Source organism: Brachycentrus maculatus, unplaced genomic scaffold, assembly GCF_059751285.1.
Source record: "Brachycentrus maculatus isolate JH-2025_06_01 unplaced genomic scaffold, ASM5975128v1 h1tg000190l, whole genome shotgun sequence".
NCBI classification, from domain to species: domain Eukaryota; kingdom Metazoa; phylum Arthropoda; class Insecta; order Trichoptera; family Brachycentridae; genus Brachycentrus; species Brachycentrus maculatus.
This window is the reverse complement of record NW_028280941.1, coordinates 327,271-343,245: the sequence shown is the minus strand read 5'-3', so window position 1 is coordinate 343,245 and position 15,975 is coordinate 327,271. Positions and strand designations below refer to the sequence as shown.

The window sequence follows — 15,975 nt, the reverse complement described above, 5'->3', positions numbered from 1 at the left end:
ATTTAAAAATCCAATATATAAATTAATTATGTAGTTGTTAGTAAGTGTTTAAACAAGTTATTTATAGTATTTTGAGTATGACCAAATTTTTTTTTATTTTCTTTTGCAATTTATAATATTTTATTATTTTCCAGTGCGGCAGGGGCGCAACCTTATCCCGATGGATCCCAACGGCCTGTCGGACCCGTACGTCAAGCTGAAGCTGATTCCCGATTCCGACAACGTGAAGAAGAAAAGCAAAACCATCCGCAGCTCCCTGAACCCCGTGTGGAACGAAACCCTTACATTGTGAGTAGCTGAGCCCCTAACCCTCCTTGCCTTGTGAGTAGCTGAACCCCTAACCCTCCTTGCCTTGTGAGTAGCTGAACCCCTAACCCTCCTTGCCTTGAGAGTAGCTGAACCCCTAACCCTCCTTGCCTTGTGAGTAGCCGAATCTCTAGCCCTCAACCCCGTGCGGAACGAAACCCTTACCTTGTGAGTATCTGAATCTCTAACCGTACTTGCCGTGTGATTAGCTGAATCTATAGCCCTCAACCTCGTGTGGGACGAAACCCTTAACTTGTGATGTACATATCCATTCCTGAAGATGACAAGGTGCGTCTTGAAATCGGTTGGAAAAAATACCAAAAATAGAAGTAATGTATATAATACAAATTTTGAGTTTTATTTTATAAAGTTTATAAAATGGGCCACAAAGTATCAGCAAAAAACATTCAAGGTAGAAAAAGAGTTAACGTAAATTATAATTTTAAATGTTTAATTAGCCATCAATCCTTTTTTACTCGCACCACATCTACCTATTAGCAGTGGGGCCTTATAAGCGTCTCTAATCGCAATTTCGAACAAGTAAAATTTAAAATTGTATCAAGATCAACAGCGCGTTGGGCATGAACACTTGAACCCTTGAAAGCTGATCCCAGGTTTGACCTAAGGTTTATCCTGGATTTTTTTTGTTTTTTTCTTGTTTTTCATAGCTGGCAATTTGTTTTTCAGCGAACTGAAAGCCGAAGATAAGGACAGGCGCTTGCTGATCGAAGTGTGGGATTGGGATCGTACTTCTCGTAACGACTTCATGGGCTCATTGTCGTTCGGCATCTCAGAAATCATCAAGGTAAATAGTCTTAATTATTCACAATCGTTATAATAAAGGCACTATTCGCTCACTCCTTTCAAGAACGTCATAAATCAAAAAACTTGATTTTTCAGGAGAACGTTTTTATGGTTTAAAAATATAATACAATGTATTAAAAATAAATTTCAAGGCACTTACTGAACTTTTTACTGTGCAACAGATCTTTTTAGGTAAAACCTGAAGGTTTTTTCTCCATTTGAAAAATATTAAGTATATTTAAAAAATAATTAAACAATACCTTTTCTTCAAAATGCAAAAACAACACCTTCTGCCCTGTAGCGGGTAAATATTAAATTAAAAATATGCCTCTTTTGCTGGGATATGGTACATTTTATGGGCATTCTGAAAACGTGCACAACTGAAAATTGACGATTTTTTATTTATGACGTTCTTGAAAGGAGTGAGCGTATTGTGGAATTCGGCACCAATTTGAAATAAATAGAATAACTTACTAACCATCACGTCGCTTCCCCGCAAATGTAAGCAGAAAGAACAGAACGCTACATTACTCTGTCCTTGCAAAAATTCCTCGCCCCTTCCACATTCGTGCATATCTTCACACCCGCCGATTATTTATTATTATAGGACAGAGTGATGTGGCATTCTATTCTCTCTGCTCAATTTAATTCAACTTATTTATTTCAATTAATATATACATTACAAACCATAAAAAAATTAAATCGTATGCATTAAGATACATTTAATCAAAATATATGCAAGAACTATTGCTAAAGTAGTAGAATAATCCCGCTTCAGACACATGGAACAGATCAATATCCAATGAGATATTGTTCAACATAGTGGTAGCTCTTCCTACAGGCATAACCATCGGCAGGTTGGTCCTGTGTATAGGAATGTGAAACAATCTATGTCGACACTGTCTTAGGTAACTATCGGGAACATACAGACTAATGTTCCGGATAATATCAGAATTATCGATCATACCGCGCAACTGGTTCGGTTAGTTAGTTATAATACTTATTAATGAAGCTGAAAAGGCTATTTAATTATCTTTAGAAATTTCTGTTATGTTATATATTTATTTATTACTTTTAAAAATCTATATGTATGTCAATACAATTATTATCTTTGCAAAGTTGTAAAATTTTTGAACACTATGTAATTTGTGAAATATATCTAAAATGGGACTAAAAATCCTGTATGTCATATTTTGAAGTAAATGATTCCTGTCTTCCGTCAGGCCCCGGCGGATGGGTGGTTCAAGCTGCTGACGCAGGAGGAAGGCGACTTCTACAACGTGCCCGTGCCGGAAGAAGGAGCGGACTTGGCGCAGCTCAAGACGCAGATGAGGAAGACCTCCATCAGCAAGAAGGCCACCCTCGGGGCCGACAAGGACGTGCCGCACAACATGGCCAACAAGGACATCATCCGGGCTTCCGACTTCAACTTCTTGATGGTGCTCGGAAAGGGTTCCTTTGGAAAGGTAACGTATTCAGGCATCACAACTTACATTTTCTAAGATTCTTATAATGATTAAAGAAAACACTTGTTTTTTACCACCTGAGTTTTATTATTGACTACATGTTTCAGAAGTTAAACTTCCATCATTCAGGTCTGTATAATAACTAAAATATAAAATATAAAATTGTTCTATAAATAAGGAGAGGGGAAAGTAAGGAGAAGGGGTTAGTCAAGGGACCGAATTTGAATAATTATATTAACTTATTTATAGAACAATTTTATATTTTATATTTTAGTTACTATACAGACCTGAATGATGGAAGTTTAACTTCTGAAACATGTAGTCTATAATAAAACTCAGGTGGTAAAAAACAAGTGTTTTCTTTAATCATTGTAACATGTCTTACCACAAAGTTAATGCCGAAACAATAAATAAAATAAGATTCTTATCCTTTAAATCATTATTTTAAGTCCTTTCAAATTGACTTCTTTAAATTTAACTTCATAAATACCACGATTTCTTCAAATCTATTCTGACACGTGTTTTGATTCATTGCGCATCATTTTAAAACATGTGTAACCATAGATTTGATGAAATATTGGTATTAATCAAGTAATTTTTTTTTAAATGGATAAATATTACTAAGTGACTGCCGAATTAATTAATGGAATTCTATATTCCTTTTTATATTACAAGATGGTTAGTCTCTATTATGACATCTAATAAATTGTCTGTTACTTGTTAGAGAATATATCTACTTATACTTTAGCTTTTTTTATTTATTTAATATTATTTTTGACATCTCATCAAAGATGAAGAAGAATATGGAAGTCTGGACATTTACGGGGCTGACGACCGTCATAGGCTGGTTTAAGTGATCACTTTGCACACGTGTAACATTCACCAATTCTACCCATTATTGACAACCACACTACTCAAATTCTTGGAAGTTCTGTATATATGAACCAATTTAGAAACCTTGTTCTTACATCTCACCAATAGATGTCTCTAGTGGAGTTCTAGTGATTCAAGAACAAGGTTTCTAAATTGGTTCATATATACAGAACTTCCAAGAATTTGAGTAGTGTGGTTGTCAATAATGGGTAGAATTGGTGAATGTTACACGTGTGTAAAGTGATCACTTAAACCAGCCTATGACGGTCGTCAGCCCCGTAAATGCCCAGACTTCCATATTCTTCTTCATCTTTGATGAGATGTCAAAAATAATATGAAAATAACTCCTGTAATTGGAGATAATCCAGATTTTGCGAACAAGTATTTGGACACACTCAAAATGTTATTTATTTAATATAGTTACAGGATTTTTAAAAATAATTTTATTCATTTGCTAGACATTTCTACTTTTGACAATTTTAAAATTAGTTACGCTGTTCTCTCCAATAAAGAGACTAAGGTATTGTGCTTGGAGAGGGACTTAACTCATGATTCATTATTTATGCTTGTAAATGATGTATTTTTTTTTTGTGTTTTTTCAATAACATTTATTTCAACAACGTAACTTCCATTGTGTTCCAGGTGATGCTAGCAGAAAGGAAAGGAACGGATGAACTGTACGCCATCAAGATATTGAAGAAAGATATCATAATTCAGGACGATGATGTGGAGTGCACTATGGTGGAGAAGCGAGTCCTCGCTCTCTCCAGCAAACCACCATTCCTGGTGCAACTGCACTCTTGCTTCCAAACCATGGTAAAATTATCATTTCATAAAAATACATGTAGAGCCGATAAACAGTACTAAATTTGGAGTAAGGTCTTTATTGTCAATACCCAAATTAACCAGCTGCCTGACATATATAAAATAAAACCCATTCGAGGATCCAAAATAATTGATCTGAGAAGGTACTTTATGGAAAGATATATATGTAGTGATTAGTGATTAGTCATATTTTCTTATTTCGTTTTTACCTTATGTTTTTTTTGTATTTTCTCATTTGTTATATTTCCTCATTTTTTATATTTTCTCATTTATTTCTAAATATTCTTCTTGTGCCTATTTATTATGCCTGTTTATTGTTTTTATATTTTGCCATGTATTCGTATTAGTTTTGGTTATTTAAAAAAAATATGTTACTTTATTATTTGTGTTCCAGTCTTGTTAATCCCATGTCCCAAAATGAGAAATAGAAATTACTCATCGGGAATATTATATGTATATATGACTTATGTATGTAATATGTTTTGAAATAAATTAAAAAAAAATTATAATAATCATTATCCCAGAAGATCGCAACTCTGACTGTACTTCTTTCTTCTTCCCGGCTCCATCCCAACTTATCGTCTTTGTAGACCCTTGGGATCAGCTCTCTTCATCTTCAAGTCGTAAGACTACAACCTCGAATGAACTTGTTTCCTTTGCTTCACTTTGCTTGCCCCTGGAATCTCTCAATTTATCATATTGTCAGTCTCTGATCACCGAGAGAAGAATCACCCTCGCTGCCAGACAGGGTGGTGTATCTTAGCGTTTGTTTTTCCCTGGGGCTTTGGTTTATTTGACCATAAAGTTTTTATCCACCTAGGGTTGTCAGGCGTGGAACCAGAGTGGTCCAGCTAACTAAAGCTGTGTCCGCTGTCATTGGTCTAGCAATGACCCATTATCTGATTGAACTAATGAGCCAGGATACTCATTAGGGATAGTGTGTGCGATTAGTAGCCGAATATGTCAACTCAACTCTACTTCTTTGACGGCTTAAATAAAAAGCTCTGAACTTAACACTTATCTTAAGCTAGTTTTGAGAACCATGGATGTTCTCATCAACATGTGGAAATACAAAACTGTTTTGCATTTCCTCCTGTTGATGAGACCATCTGTGGCATTTGCAATTAATTATGTTTACATTAAGTTGTTTGGTTGGTTGGAAGATATTATTTCTTAGCAATAAGCCTGCCAATCTACATACATATCATGGATGTACTAGCAAAAAATGTTAATTCGCAAATATGCAATTTTGACTTAATGATGCCTATTATAATGTTTTCAACATTCTATAAACTGGCAAAATACACTAAGTAGTTTGAAATGTCATATTTATGTGGTTTGAAAAGTAAATTCAACTAAGTTTAATAATGTGCATTTTATTCAGGCTAAAAGCTTCAAATTACAGGGATTATTCAAACAGGGATTATAAAGTTAAGGTTTTTGGCCAGTATGCCACATAATATATTCGGCACAATAAGTTTAAATAAATAAATTTATAACATGTGCAAACTGTCTGAGATGTATATCTTTATAGGATCGCCTGTACTTCGTAATGGAGTATGTCAACGGAGGCGATTTGATGTTCCAAATTCAACAATGTGGAAAGTTTAAAGAACCGGTCGCAGTGTACGTATATAATTTTTTTGTCTTCAATATATCGCTCACTCCTTTCAAGAACGTCATAAATCAAAAAACTTGATTTTTCAGGAGAACGTTTTTAAAGTTTAAAAATATAATACAATGTTTTAAAAATAAACATTAAGCCTCACTTACTGAACTTTTTACTATGCAACAGATCTTTTTAGGTAAAACCTGAAGGTTTTTTCTCCATTTGAAAAATATTATGTTTATTCAAAAAAATAATTAAACAATACCTTTTCTTCAAAATGCAAAAACAACACTTTCTGCCCTATAGCGGGTAAATATTAAGATAAAAAATTGCCTCTTTTGCTGGGATATAGTACATATTCTGGGCAATCCGAAAACATGCACAACTGAAAATTGACGATTTTTTATTTATGACGTTCTTGAAAGGAGTGAGGGATATGATTCATTTAATTTTTTTGGTGTCCCATTTTTTTATTCATTAACTTTGTGGAATGACATAATTTAGAAAATTTTGAAATACATAAAAATTTCAATTCAGATAAAACGTTACTTAATAATATAATAAATAATAATAAAACCCTTATCCGCACCCCAATGGTGCATAGGGCACTGTGTCATATAAACGCAGTGTTATCTTGATCGTTTACACATGAAGGAAAGGTGATCGGCCCTCCGCTTCAGGTACCAGTCCATGGTAATATTGAATAAATATTACAGTGAAAAAATCACTTATATTTATTTTACCCCCCTTGGGAATCGAACCCGGGACCTCCAGAACGGTAGCCGAGCGTGCTGACCATTACACTACGGAGGCGGACAAATAATATACTATTCCAAAATACGTCACTATTATTATCTATGTTTCCTTTTACAAAAAATCTTGTTCCTTAACCCCCCCACCTTCCCTATATTTATTAACCTATGTATATATATATATATATATATATATATATATATATATATATATATATATATATATATATATATATATACACCCCTTAATATATATTTTGTTCATTAGTTTTAATTTTTACCAGAAGATGAAAACATCTGTAAGTTTTCGAAACTAGTCGTAAATATAAATAAATTCATTATGTGATTTATTCACGTGTTAATTTTTTTTTTATAATTTTTTTTATTCAGTAAGAATAAAAATTGATCACCAAAAACTAATGTTTTCATATTTTATTAAATTAAAAAAAGGGTTAAAAAAATGTCCTTAGTAAAGCACGTGCTCATTTTTCCTTTTGATTATAGATTCTACTCCAGCGAAATAGCCATCGGTCTGTTTTATCTTCACTCTCGAGGAATCGTGTACCGAGACTTGAAGTTGGACAACGTCCTGCTGGACCAAGATGGTCACATCAAGATAGCTGACTTCGGAATGTGTAAGGAGGGAATCAACGGTGACAAGACTACCAAAACTTTCTGCGGGACTCCTGATTATATAGCTCCTGAGGTAATGGAAAATTTTGATTTTATTTTTACTGTCAAACAAATTGAATTTTGAGATAATTGGATTGAATCTATTCTAGCTGAATCTGAAAGAAATAAAAAGTTATAAAGGATTCGACTATCCTTAGTGGAGAAAATCTAGATTTGTGAATACATATTTGGACAAACTCAAAATGTTGTAAATATCGCTCACTCCTTTCAAGAACGTCATAAATCAAAAATCGAAAATTTTCAGTTGTGCATGTATTCGGAATGCCCAGAAAATGTGCTATATCCCAGCAAAAGCGGCATATTTTTAACTTAATATTTACCCGCTATAGGGCAGAAAGTGTTGTTTTTGCATTTTGAAGAAAAGGTATTGCTTAATAATTTTTTTAAATATACTATATATTTTTCAAATGGAGAAAAAACCTTCAGGCTTTACCTGAAAAGATCTGTTGCACAGTAAGAAGTTTAATAAGTGGCTTGATATTTATTTTTAAAACATTGTATGTATTGTATTTTTAAACTTTAAAAACGTTATCCTGAAAAATCAAGTTTTTTTTATTTATGACGTTCTTGAAAGGAGTGAGCGATATGGAACCTTTTTTAAATGTTCCATCATCAGCTGAATTATATTATTTTATTTACTCATATTTGAATTTTTTAGGAAATATTCTTGCCATGCCTGATATGTGCAAAGCGATATGAATAAAAAATATTTAAAAAAAAACTCTTATCTATAATTATCGAAGCTTTGCCCAATGTCTTGCAAAAACTAAAAAGTTAAATTACTAAATTCATTAAATTCACTTGACATTTTATCATTTTAACATTTATTGTTTGTATAGTTTTTACATACCGTAGAACAGGGCTTCTTGAACTGTAATGTGTTACTTGAGCCCAGTACAAAAAAAATATTTAGATCTGTATTTGGTCTACAATAATGAACATATCGATATGATCCATTATTTCCCTGACAGGTGACACTCATACGTTCATTATTGTAGACCAAATACAGATTTAATTTTTTTTTGTACTGGGCTCAAGTAACACATCAAAGTTCAAGTAGCCTTGTTCGACGGTACTCAAAATATTTTTTTAGTATATGTATTTGTAATTTAAAGATAAAGAACAGTGTGTGTTATTTTCCTAATTTTAATGAAAAGTAGAGATAAACATAATTATAAAGTGCGTTTAAAAATATGGGTATATTTCAATGTCTTAAAATTAAAAGAAATATAAATTATGGCCTTGTGCTGTTTCAGATCATCCTGTACCAACCGTATGGTCGTTCTGTGGATTGGTGGGCCTACGGAGTGCTCCTGTACGAGATGTTGGTGGGACAGCCTCCCTTCGACGGTGAGGATGAAGAGGAGCTGTTTGCAGCCATCACAGACCACAATGTCAGCTACCCCAAGACACTCAGCAAAGAAGCCAAGGAAGTTTGCAAAGGGGTGGGTGATATGGTTTAGTCTCTAGTCAAATTGTACTTGACTTCAGGGATTTGAATAATGTCCTAACATAAAAATTTGTACAATCACTTAGTAGGTATAATAATTCATCCCTGGATTCATAAAAATTCTTACATTCGTTCTTGAAATATGTGTTTATGTGTCTTCTTCTTTTAATCCTTTTACGCACCCAATGGTGCATAGGGTACTGCATGGTATTGACGCAGTTTTATCTTGATCATTACTTACATAAAGAACCAGGAAAGAAAAAAAGAAAGTTTCAGGAACCAGCCCAGAGTAATATTTAATAAATATTACAGCTTAAAATCAATAATATTTTTTTTCACTCCCCCCCCCGGTAATTGATCCCGGGACCTCCAGCAAGGTAGCTAAACACGCTAACCATTACGCCACGGAGGCGGACAAGTATTGCACATTTAAAGTATTGTATGTTTAATTATAATTACATTTGTAGCTTTTGACGAAGAATCCAGTGAAGCGTTTGGGATGTGGGCCGCGAGGAGAGGAGGATGTTCGTGGTCACGCTTTCTTCCGTCGCATAGATTGGGAACGCATCGAAAGCCGAGAAGTGCAGCCTCCCTTCAAACCCAAGATCGTAAGTTATCAATTCTCATTCCAATAACAAAATGTGTAAAATATGTAAATAATGAAAAATCCCATAACTATTTATATCTATTGCAATATAGACTTATCATTATGTCAGGAATGACATATCGCTCACTCCTTTCAAGAACGTCATAAATAAAAAATCGTGAATATTGAGTTGTGCATTTTTTCGGAACGCCCAGAAAATGTACTATATACCAGCAAAAGCGGCATATTTTTAACTTAATATTTACCCGGTACAGGGCAGAAAGTGTTGTTTTTGCATTTTGAAGAAAAGGTATTGTTGAATTATTTTTTTATATGCTAAATATTTTTCATTTGGAGAAAAAACCTTCAGGTTCTACCTAAAAAGATCTGTTGCACAGTAAAAAGTTCAATAAGTGGCTTGATGTTTATTTTTATTACATTGTGATTTCTTTTTAAACGTTAAAAACGTTCTCCTGAAAAATTAAGTTTTTTTTGTTTATGAAGTTCTTGAAAAGAGTGAGCAATATGATAAATACCCGTTATTGTACCTTTTAACTTACCTAGCTTAAACTCTATATACTTTGCTTCAATCGCTGATCTTGCATTACATTTCTGGATTACAGAAAGAACTGACAGGAACAAAATCTATTTTATGTGAATTTAACTGCATTGGTAAATTTCCGAAAACATGCATACTCATATTTATAAGTTTTCAATTACTAGATGTCTATTTTATGAAAAAAAATATAAATTAAATTAAATTATTGTTTTTTTTTACTTTTTCTAATCAAAAAAGTTTATTTTTATGTAGAGTATGTTAAATCTGATATTTCTCCTAAATTATATGAATTATACAAAAAAAATGTTTCCCTATTTTGTTAAAAAAAATTCAAATAATATAAATCATGTAAATGAAGTGCGCTAGTCATTAAAGGTTAATATTATTTGGTGTCCCTTTGAGTAATTAATATGATGTTATGTCTGCCATTGATAAATTTTCAAATAATGCAAATTAATTCTAATGAAAAAAGTTATATCTTGCAATTATCTACCGAAAAATTATGCTCTTCAGTGACATAATAGAATACAGCCTTTTGTGACAATCTTACAAACCAATTTTCTCTCCGCAGAAACATCGTAAGGACGTCAGCAACTTCGACAAGCAGTTCACGAGCGAAAAAACGGACCTCACTCCTACCGACAAGTTGTTCATGATGAATCTCGACCAAACAGAGTTCATGGGCTTCTCCTTCCTCAATCCCGAATATATCCAGCACGTGTAAACGTCCCGGCAAGCCGCAAACATCACGCAACCGGTGGGCAAAGATACTCCGGAAGTTGTCTAACCCAGGCTGATCAAATCCTCGTGATCCTCCAACGTCCAGCAATTGTTTTCTTTCAAGAGTCACATTATTTATTTTTAAATTATTTCTATTATGTTTTTAATTTGGTAATAATAATTTCAACCGTTAGAGTGCTGAGAATCGATTTATCGACTCTGGCATACTTTGCCAAAAGCGCTGCTGTCTATAACCGACGATGACGTAGTGTATTTCGGCGGTTGAGTTTAGAGGTTTTATCGCAGCATGTGTATTTCTAAAATTCAGATTCATCAATATTCACAAATAAACAAATTCAACTTATTTTTATTGAAAAATAGATAAACATTTTTTGTAAAATTTTTGCCATTTTTGCCAAAAAAAAGTCTTCGGCAATTTTAGCTTGCATATAACAAAAAAATCTCAGTACTTTAGCAGTTAATATACCTTAATTTAAGGTTGGATTCCCTCTAAACGACTGACGCATGTGGTGCATGCTCATAAGTCTACGCTTTCCCTAATAATTTATTCACCAAGATAAAACACAACGCAACAATAATCAAAGATATCTGGCAATATCAACACCTATTCTTTTTCTGACCTTTCTACCTACGGTGCATCAGATCAAAGCAATGCTTACTTGATCATTAATTATATGTTGTTAAGGTGATCAATCATTCAGGGCAGGCGCTTTAAGTACTCCTAGTATTTATTTTAACCCTCGGGCTCTCTAGCATGGCAGCCAAATGCATTAATAATTCCATTACGAAGGCAGAGACTGTGTCATCAAACTACTCTTTCAAAGCTGATTAGCCTCATATCTTTGCTTGCCTAGCTGCCATCTCAGTCTAGTAACAACTCATTGTGCTAAAAAAATATCTGCTGATCACTAGCATTCACTACATACGTCAGTCGTTGCGTAAGAATCTCGCGTTTATGTCATTATTTTTTTCTATTTATAATTTAATGTTACTTAATATTTCATTTAATTTGAATAATATTTCTTGATTCTGTTAATTAAAACTTAAACCCAAATATTAACTGCCATTCAGAAACTGATTGTATTTTTTTTCCAGATTTCTATCGCATATGTTTGACTATTCAATGTATTAAATTACGAAATGCGATTGACAGACTGTGTGTTACCCAGAAAAATGACATCGGCAGCTGAATAATCTAATAAAATAGAATGGTTTTGATTTGTTTTCTTCAGTCGGTAATAATGGAATCTTTAAAAAAAATATTTATGGACATTCCAAGTTGTGCAACATCTGTACTTATATAAAATTATATTATGTGTTTAAAAATTTAATAATTTTATTTCATATTTATTTATAATTTCGAACTCTTATTTTGTTATTTTATTTATTTACTGGTTGTGTTCATTGAAGAGTATTTTATTTGATAATCTTGGATCGTGTTTATAAAACACAAATCTCATATAATGAGACAATCGTTATTAAAAAGAAAACGTTTATAATTACTGACGTATTTAAAAATGTATTTGATTACTTCTCGTTTCATTTTAATAAATCTGTTATATCTCTTTATTCGAAATACTCATTAAAATGTTTTAAATCTGTTTATTCAACATTTAACTATTGATCATCTTTAGATGGTGTAATATGTAGTTTATAAGAAAAGTGAAAATTTGAAACATATTTGAATTATTGTACTGTTTGTGTGGTTTGTTCAACTTTTTGTAAAGTATTACTTGTCCTTGAATTGTGCTCCAATATTGTTGATGCAGTCACAATTTGACCTACATACCATATGTTCTACACGGGCACATAGTCAATATTGTGTATGCATCAAACATAATTTTAAAAATATTAAATTTTGAATCTTTTATATTGTCAATCGGCATTGCATACACACTTCTTCTTTCCTTCTTGGGTCCTATCACTTGTAAGAATGTGTCCTTAATTTGGGAAGTCCAAAACAGCCTCGATGTTGCAAACTCCTGTCAGCCCTGCATACACATTTAAATAATGAGAAATAGCCGCAAGACCTCTATTTTTAAGGCTCGTCTGCAGGTATGAGAGAGATAGTGTGGAAAAAACGTGAAATTCATCGCAAAAATCCAGACAAATGGAAAATAGTATTCTTTTGCAATTTGCGAGACTCAATCCTACAACACCAGTCTTAATGTTGTCAGAGATCTTAATGTTTTTCTTTCAATCTTATCCAAAATATCTACTGTGAATTTGTTAACAAGTGTTTGATTTAATTTTATAATAAATTGACAGTTTCTTCATTTAATCATAATAACAGTAAATATATATCCTTTAGTTTTCTATCCAATAGGATTAATACAATAGTTTATCAAGTATTCAATATTCTATGCCGAATGACAATATTCTATTTATATAATCTTTTTATTATATGTTGACACTTGTGTACTTAATAAATCTTATTTTTCGTAGTTTAATTACGTTATTCTTAGTCGTTAATGATTTGATTCCCTTATTTCAGTTAAAATATCTTAAAGTATATCCTTACGTAAGTTTTCTTTAAATAAATTCTATTCTTGACCAAGATATTTCTTTAGTGCTAGAATTTTTCTTAATACGTAGCCTTACTAACATTTATGCTAAGAGTGGTAATAATACTGATAGAGTTTTAAGGGAGTTAGTATTTAGAATCTCAATATTGTTTGAAGATATTTTAAACTAAGATTTAAAACATTTATTATGATAAATAATATTTAGTATAAAAATATATAAATAATTATTCTCAACTGGTTATCTGATATTTAAGTATTCTATATATTTTATCTTTGAAAAGTTAATTTTAATATATTATATTATATTGAAACCTTTGTTTTTAATGTGAGCAAATAACATTCCATAAGTTTTAGAGTTTTTATTTGTGTAATACTTTTTCTCGCCAAAACTTTTTTTTTTATGAATACATCTGAATCTCATGTTTTTATTCTTTTTTTATATTATCCTTTTCACTCCAATCTTACATTTTTAATTTTTTGAATCTTAAAAAAAATACAAACTAAAATTGAAATAATAAAATGACATCGGTAAATTAGTTATAATTCAATTTGCTAGCTCTTTGGATTTTAAAAATTACGTAGATGGTAGATTTTGAATTTCACTTGTATTTCAGTAATGGTATATAATAATATTAGTGTCCTATTCATACATACATATTTGTACTTACTTTCGACATATGATGGGAGTTTTTTTGATTGCATGCTAAATTTTATTTCTTCTAGAATACAGTTGTAATTTTAATTTACTTGACACTTTGACATAATTTTTTTTGTATGTATGTATTTTGGCAAAATAATTTGATATTTATATTAGTATCTTGTTTTCTTGAATCTTATTTGAAACCATTAAAATACAACATATTCCTTAAAGAAATTACGAAGAAGAATGACAGTTTTCCAATATTATACAGTTTTACTTGATCTTCTAAGAAAAAAATCTATTTTCCTATAACTATTACATAATAATCTTTCCATTTTGGTGACTTTGAGTAAAACACTTTTATACTTAATATACTATAATAATGTATTTTAAGGTTGTCTTTTGTATAATAACTATATCAACTGCCTTTTCTATATAAATACTATATAGTTTTCATATCTTTCATATTGTTAAGAATCCGATGAAAACTTTACGATTTAAAATTACCCTAATTTTAGTACTCTATTGATCTTTCATAAATAGGTATGTGTAATTGATAACTTAGAATTTCCTAATACATGTTTGTTATTTATAAATTATTATATAAACACTATAAAAATATATATTTCACTTCACCTATCATCCGATAAAATGCCAATGTAATTTGTGTTATGAAATTGCATGGAACATAATTAATATATTTGTCATAATCTCAATTTTTGTTCAAATTTCCTTTTAACCTGTAGAAGTTACTCGATTTCATAGAGTCTTCGATTGTGATTAAGCTTAGTGAGTAAATCATAAACATAATTGGATATGAATATTCTGCATCACTAAGTACGCTAGCCTTCACATTACTAGAAGATTGATACAAGAAAGTCTTTACAATGGGTATCTAGCGCTCATTACCTTTATATATATTAATATTAATGGATCGTTTAGGACATATATGTCACTTTAATAAGATGTTATCATCTCTCGAGGTATTGTGCCAAACAATTTGGATTAGAATACACGTTTCTTAACGTTTACATATGTGTTATCAATTCACCTTTTTAAAGTGTACATATTTCTCAAGGTGTCATTATTAAAATGTTTGCAGTTAGGAATTTTCGATCTTCACAATGCACATTTATTAAAAAAAATTAAACAAATACACAAAGTTAAACATAATTTGCACACATTATTAGAATACGATTGTAATTATTCAATTGGAAGACAAATTGTATTAATAATATATAAAAACAAATGTATACTCTTTTACTACTTAATAAAATTTGATCAAGTTAATAAATGTATGACAAATATTTTTAATAATATTTTATTAATTATTCTTTGTTTACTTATATGTATGGACAACAATGATAATTATTAAGAATCCCTAGCCTGTAGAACACTTGATATCAAGGCATCTTGATATTAATGACAAAATTCTTATAGAAACGTAGCAAAAAGGTTAAACCGATAAAACAAAGTCTTCTTTATGACACATTAAATGAATCGCATTCTCATACAAAATTTAGATTAGTGAGATCTATACTCAAATATATTAACTGAAACTTAAATGTCAAATGTCATAAAATGACCATTACTTTTTGAAAAATTTGAATTTTTTTAAAGACTTCATTTTGTTATACAAAAATCATTAATTGATAGTGAATGATAAAATTCAGGAAAGCTGTTAAATTAGAGTAACTTTTGACTCGTAACATTTTCAATATTTTTAGAGCTAAGAAAATAACAATGTTTTCTTTGTTTTTAAATATTAATTTTTTCAAGATAAATTTCTTGACAGTATATAGAAACTCCCCCGCAGGCTAGGGGTTAAATATGTAAAAATAAATTGTACAGACAATGAGGAAAAAAACAGTTTTATTGATTACAATTTTTTTTATTTAAAATATTGATTACATTTATTAATTTTATTCAAGTCTAATAAGCTTAATTCAAAACTAATAATCTGGTCATTTTTAACATTGAGTAAATACTTTCAAATAATTATTATTTTTATATTTAATAAACATGCATGCGAAACAACGGTTATTAAAAATTAAAGGTAAAAAAAAACATATTTATTAGTAAATTTATTGATAAATAATCAGGGCAGCATTTCTCATATGGACAATGTAGTTTTTTTTTCTTAATA

The 15,975-nt window shown here is 31.0% G+C and overlaps 1 protein-coding gene across 2 annotated transcripts in view; it reads left to right on the top strand.

Annotated features, from left to right (window-relative positions):
- The window catches only part of LOC148307741 (protein kinase C, brain isozyme-like), a 286,153-nt gene extending 273,820 nt beyond the window's left edge, over positions 1-12,333 (top strand). For both annotated transcript variants that reach the window (XM_088262899.1, XM_088262900.1), the window contains exons 6-14: positions 135-288; positions 994-1,111; positions 2,334-2,576; positions 4,092-4,265; positions 5,809-5,900; positions 7,140-7,341; positions 8,585-8,773; positions 9,246-9,386; positions 10,495-12,333. In XM_088262899.1, coding sequence (XP_088119025.1) covers positions 135-288; positions 994-1,111; positions 2,334-2,576; positions 4,092-4,265; positions 5,809-5,900; positions 7,140-7,341; positions 8,585-8,773; positions 9,246-9,386; positions 10,495-10,647 — 1,466 coding nt within the window. In that variant the 3' untranslated portion in view covers positions 10,648-12,333. The remainder of the gene's footprint in view (positions 1-134; positions 289-993; positions 1,112-2,333; positions 2,577-4,091; positions 4,266-5,808; positions 5,901-7,139; positions 7,342-8,584; positions 8,774-9,245; positions 9,387-10,494) is intronic.
- The last annotated feature ends 3,642 nt before the right edge of the window (positions 12,334-15,975 follow it).